Source organism: Scyliorhinus torazame, chromosome 21 (assembly GCF_047496885.1).
Source record: "Scyliorhinus torazame isolate Kashiwa2021f chromosome 21, sScyTor2.1, whole genome shotgun sequence".
NCBI classification, from domain to species: domain Eukaryota; kingdom Metazoa; phylum Chordata; class Chondrichthyes; order Carcharhiniformes; family Scyliorhinidae; genus Scyliorhinus; species Scyliorhinus torazame.
The window spans coordinates 951,886-957,885 of NC_092727.1; the positions used below are offsets into that span (position 1 = coordinate 951,886).

At 51.1% G+C, this 6,000-nt stretch overlaps 1 protein-coding gene across 1 annotated transcript in view; it reads right to left on the reverse strand.

Moving 5' to 3' along the window:
• LOC140398085 (out at first protein homolog) overlaps positions 1-1,159 on the reverse strand; it is a 40,523-nt gene extending 39,364 nt beyond the window's left edge. Inside the window, exon 1 of the mRNA XM_072486300.1 lies at positions 739-1,159. Within this exon, the coding sequence (XP_072342401.1) occupies positions 739-960 (222 nt within the window). The 5' untranslated portion in view covers positions 961-1,159. The remainder of the gene's footprint in view (positions 1-738) is intronic.
• Between the last annotated feature and the right edge of the window lie 4,841 nt (positions 1,160-6,000).

Below are 6,000 nucleotides of genomic sequence, written 5' to 3' on the forward strand. Positions count from 1 at the left end.
CTCAATCTCTGACTCCACATCACTGAAGGTGGGGGTGCCTGTGCCCGGGAGTGGGGGTCCCTGTGCACGGGGGGTGGGGGGGTCCCTGTGCCCTGGGTGGGGGTGGGGTCTCTGTGCCCGGGATGGGGGGGTCCCTGTGCCCGGGGTGGGGGGTCCCTGTGCCCGGGGTGGGGGGTCCCTGTGCCGGGGGGGGGGGTCTTTGTGCCTGGGGGGGGAGGCTTCCCAGGGTGTGGGGGATCTCTGTGCCCGGGGGAGGGGGGTGGTCTCTGTGCCCGGGGGAGGGGGGTCTCTGTGCCCGGGGGAGGGGGGTCTCTGTGCCCGGGGGAGGGGGGGGTCTCTGTGGCCGGGGGAGGGGGGGTCTCTGTGGCCGGGGGAGGGGGTCTCTGTGGCCGGGGGGGGGGGTCTCTGTGGCCGGGGGGGGGGGTCTCTGTGCCGAGGGGGTCCCTGTGCCGGGGGGGGGGGGGGGCTTCCCAAGGTGTGGGGGATGGGGGGGGGTCTCTGTGCCCCGGGTGGGGGGGGTTCTGTGCCTGGGGGGGGGGGTCTTTGTGCCACGGGGGGGGGGGGTGTCTCTGTGCCGGGGGGTGGTCTTTGTGCCTGGGGGGGGGGGCTTCCCAAGGTGTGGGGGATGGGGGGGTCTCTGTGCCCGGGGGGGGGGGGTCTCTGTGCCCCGGGTGGGGGGGGGGGGTTCTGTGCCGGGGGGGGGGTCTCTGTGCCGGGGGGGGGGGGTCCCCCTCCTACCTGTCGGAAGTCCGCGATCAGGGTGATTAAGCTGCCGTCTCCTGTCTTGAACTCGATGCTGATGGAATCTGAGTCCGGATCCGCCTCCAGCGTCTCTTCGGCCACTTGCCCCCCGGCCAAGCGGACCCGGACCCGGAGCCCCGCGCCGCCCGGGACCCGCAGCAGCAGCGCGGCGGCCGCCAGGAGCCCGAGGAGGAGCCGCGGGCGGGAGCGGGGCGGCATTCCCGGCAAATCACAAACTTCCCCAAACTCTGCCGCGGAATCCCGGCAGCGGCATCTCCCCGGGATCGGGAATCCCCGGGATCGGGAATCTCCCGGGATCGGGAATCCCCGGGATCGGAATCAACTCCGGGAATCTTCGCCACTCCGGGATAAACTTTTCCAGTTTCTCCTGCGGGATTCCCGTCACTTCCTGCAGCCCCGCCCTCTGGGTGTCAGTGCGGAGCGACTGCCCGAGTCAATCCTGGCGATCTGGTGACTGGATGTGGGCAGCACCCGGTAGACCAGCATTTATTGTCCATCCTGAATTGGCCTTGACACGGTGGGGGTGAGCTGCCCGCCTGTCCCTGAGGTGTAGGTACACCCACCCTGCTGTTAGGGAGGGTGATGTCAGGGTGGGGAGTGACTCGGAGGGGCACCTCCAGGTGGTGGGTTCCCAGGTATCTGCTGCTCGTCCTTCCAGATGGTAGACTTGGAACGTGTTTTCATAAATGACTTGATTGTACAAATTGGGTTTATTTAGAGGAATGACATTATGTCCTGGATGACCATCGGCTCTTTCCCCTTTGAGGGGGGGGGGGGGGGGGGAGATGACGAGCGGTGATTTAACCTGAGGATCACCACAGGCGAGGGGCAAAGTTGAGAAGGCAGGGCCTTCGTGAATAACCTCAGCTGGTACGGGGATTGAACCCACGCTGACGACCTTGCTCTGCATCACGAACCAGCCCCCCTATTAATTCTATACAATCTTCTTGGACATAAAATCCATGATCTTGTACAACTTTCATATGGTTTTCAGATCCACATGCAGTGAATTTCTGCAATATTTTAGCAGATACTTGAAAGAAGCCTTGGTGAGTTGCAGCAATGTAACTTTGTAGATGCCATACAGCAACGTTGGTGAGTGGGGCACCAATCAAGTCCACTGCTTTGTCCAGGATAGTGTTGCACCTCTCGAGTGTTGTTGGATCCTCACTCATCAAGGAAAGTGGAGAGTGTTCCATCATATTCCTGACTCGTGTGATCTCGCCCTCAGACACCTGTCCATGTTTGAATCAAAGCTGCAATGCGGTTAGCCAAGTGGCCCTGGTGGAACTCAAACTGAGCGTTGGTGAGCACATTATTGCTGTGTAGGTGCCACATGATAGCACTGTCAAAGACACCCTCCATGACTTACTGATGACTCAGATTAGACAGATGGGACAGGAATTATTATTATAATTTGCGAGATTGGATTTATCCTGCATTTTGTGCACAGTACGCACCTGGGTAGTTTTCCACATTGAGATTGGGGATCTTTATGGAATTTGTGATTAGGTATTTGATTGTGCACCAACTATTCATGACTAGATGCGGCCGCAGAGCTTAGATCATTTTGTCTATTGCACGTTGCTGTCATTAATTAGTATACAAAGCATACAAAGTGGCAAAGATTAATGGGAGACTAGAGGACTGGGAAATCTTTAGGGGGCAACAGAAAGCTACTAAAAAAGCTATAAAGAAGAGTAAGATAGATTATGAGAGTAAACTTGATCAGAATATAAAAACAGAGAGTAAAAGTTTCTACAAATATATAAAACAAAAAAGAGTGGCTAAGGTAAATATTGGTCCTTTAGAGGATGAGAAGGGAGATTTAATAATGGGAGATGAGGAAATGGCTGAGGAACTGAAGAGGTTTTTTGGGTTGGTCTTCACAGTGGAAGACACAAATAACATGCCAGTGACTGATAGAAATGAGGCTATGACAGGTGAGGACCTTGAGATGATTGTTATCACTAAGGAGGTAGTGATGGGCAAGCTAATGGGGCTAAAGGTAGACAAGTCTCCTGGCCCTGATGGAATGCATCCTAGAGTGCTAAAAGAGATGGCTAGGGAAATTGCGAATGCACTAATGATAATTTACCAAAATTCACTAGACTCTGGTGTGGTCCCGGCGGATTGGAAATTAGCAAACGTGACACCACTGTTGAAAAAAGGAGGTAGGCAGAAAGCGGGTAATTATAGGCCAGTGAGCTTAACTTCGGTAGTAGGGAAGATGCTGGAATCTATCATCAAGGAAGAAATAGCGAGGCATCTGGATGGAAATTTTCCCATTGGGCAGACGCAGCATGGATTCATAAAGGACAGGCCGTGCCTAACTAATTTAGTAGAATTTTTTGAGGACATTACCAGAGTGGTAGATAATGGGGAGCCAATGGATGTGGTATATCTGGATTTCCAGAAAGCCTTTGACAAGGTGCCACACAAAAGGTTGCTGCATAAGATAAAGATGCATGGCATTAAGGGTAATGTAGCAGCATGGATAGAGGATTGGTTAATTAATAGAAAGCAAAGAGTGGGGATTAATGGGCGTTTCTCTGGTTGGCAATCAGTAGCTAGTGGTATCCCTCAGGGATCAGTGTTGGGCCCACAATTGTTCACAATTTACATAGATGATTTGGAGTTGGGGACCAAGGGCAATGAGTCCAAGTTTGCAGACGACACTAAGATGAGCGGTAAAGCAAAAAGTGCAGAGGATACCGGAAGTCTGCAGAGGGATTTGGATAGGTTAAGTGAATGGGCTAGGATCTGGCTGATGGAATACAATGTTGACAAATGTGAGGTTATCTATTTTGGTAGGAATAACAGCAAAAGGGATTATTATTTAAATGATAAAATATTAAAACATGCCGCTGTGCAGAGAGACCTGGGTGTGCTCATGCATGAGTCGCAAAACGTTGGTTTACAGGTGCAACAAGTGATTAAGAAGGCAAATGGAATTTTGTCCTTCATTGCTAGAGGGATGGAGTTTAAGACTAGGGAGGTTATGCTGCAATTGTATAAGGTGTTAGTGAGGCCACACCTGGAGTATTGTGTTCAATTTTGGTCTCCTTACCTGAGAAAGGACGTACTAGCGCTGGAGGGTGTGCAGAGGAGATTCACTAGGTTAATCCCAGAGCTGAAGGGGTTGGATTACAAGGAGAGGTTGAGTAGATTGGGACTGTACTCGTTGGAATTTAGAAGGATGCGGAGGGATCTTATAGAAACATATAAGATTATGAAGGGAATAGATAGGATAGATGCGGGCAGGTGGTTTCCACTGGCGGGTGAAAGCAGAACTAGGGGGCATAGCCTCAGAATAAGGGGAAGTAGATTTAGGACTGAGCTCAGGAGGAACTTCTTCACCCAAAGGGTTGTGAATCTATTGAATTCCTTGCCCAGTGAAGCAGTAGAGGCTCCTTCATTAAATGTTTTTAAGATAAAGATAGATAGTTTTTTGAAGAATAAAGGGATTAAGGGATATGGTGTTCGGCCGGAAAGTGGAGCTGAGTCCACAAAAGATCAGCCGTGATCTCATTGAATGGTGGAGCAGGCTCGAGGGGCCAGATGGCCAACTCCTGCTCCTAGTTCTTATGTTCTTATATACTCAATCTTGGGTTGTAGCTTCACCTTTTTTTTGGTATGCCTGGTGCTGTTCCTGTCATGTCTTTGTGCACCCCTCATTGATTTCCCTGGCTGGGTGGTAATGGTAGAGTGGGGGATATGCCGGGCCATGAGGTTGCAGATTGTGGTTGATACAATTCTGCTGCTGCTGATGGCCCACAGCGCCTCATGGATGCCCAGTCTTGAGTTGCGAGATCTGTTTGAATCTATCCCATTTAGCACAGTGGTAGTGCCACACAACCTGATGGAGGCTATCCTCAATGTGAAGACGGACTTTGTCTCCACCAAGATTCACGGATTTGTAATGAAGGAAACATTTCAGTGACCTGTTTGAGCCTGGGAGCAGACATAACGTAGCTTTTTAAAAATCAGTTGTTTCCCGATAGGCAATGATCCAGGTTCCATCCTCCTGACAACCATCCAGTGCATCGTAACCATTCTCCATGTGTGAATCTGGATGTTGGGTGTTGGTAATCTTGATTCAGGAGGTACTGAGGAAAATGTAAACATGTACACAGGCTGCAGAGGTGACAGATAGCAGTGAAATATAGTCGTAGCCATTTCTAGGGCAGCATGGTGGCACAGTGGTTAGCACGGCTGCTTCACAGCGCCAGGGTCCCAGGTTTGATTCCCGGCTTGGGTCACTCTGTGCGGAGTCTGCACGTTCTCCCCGTGTCTGCGTAGGTTTCCTCCCACAGTCCAAAGATGTGCAGGTTAGGTGGATTGGCCATGATAAATGGCCCTTAGTGTCCAAAAGGTTAGGTGGGGTTACGGGGATAGGGTGGGGGGCTCTTTCTGAGGGCCGGTGCAGACTCGATGGGCCGAATGGCCTCCTGCACTGTAGAAATTCGATGTGATGCTACTGTGAGCAACAGGATATCTCAGGTGTACAGGAATTTGAAGCAGATAAATTATTTGACAAGAACAGAAAAAATTCAATTTGGAGATGCAGAATGTTGAACAATCCGATCCAGAGGAACACGTGATGTGTGACATGTGACTGCAGTGAAGACAATTCTGTCGCGATTGGAACTGTTTGTGCTCAGCCAGTATTATTCCAGGAATAGAACTTTCTAGAAGTAAATTATTTTCTTGGAGATAGCTGTTAGGATTGCACTGCGATTTTCCCAGTCTTATGCCTGCTGTTGGCAACAGTGGTTACTGCGTCTCTGCCAAGGCCAGGCAGCATGTTCCTCTGGAAACAGAATGTTATAAAGTCCCCCAGACGGAGTTTGTGAACACTGCGCAGAGCTGGCAACCAGTGCAGTCGACAGCACACTGCCCAGAACCACAGGCAGAGACTGCAGGGAATACTCAGCAGCTCTAACAGAATCTGTGCAGAGACAGGGTAAACTTTCTCACTAAAAACTGCCAGCACAAATTTAATTAAAGGAAAATAATCGAATCAGGACTGATGCTCAGGTAAAGAGCAGGGTTTGTGATTGGACAACAATTCACACAGCACCGTGTAGACAATATAACATCACCAGCAGCTCAGATAGGAGGGACTTGGGGTACACGCACATAAGGGGACTTTGGGTACACAAACACTAGGGCAATTGGGGTACATGCGCACTAGCAGAATTGGGGTGCACACATACGAGGAGAATTGGGATACAT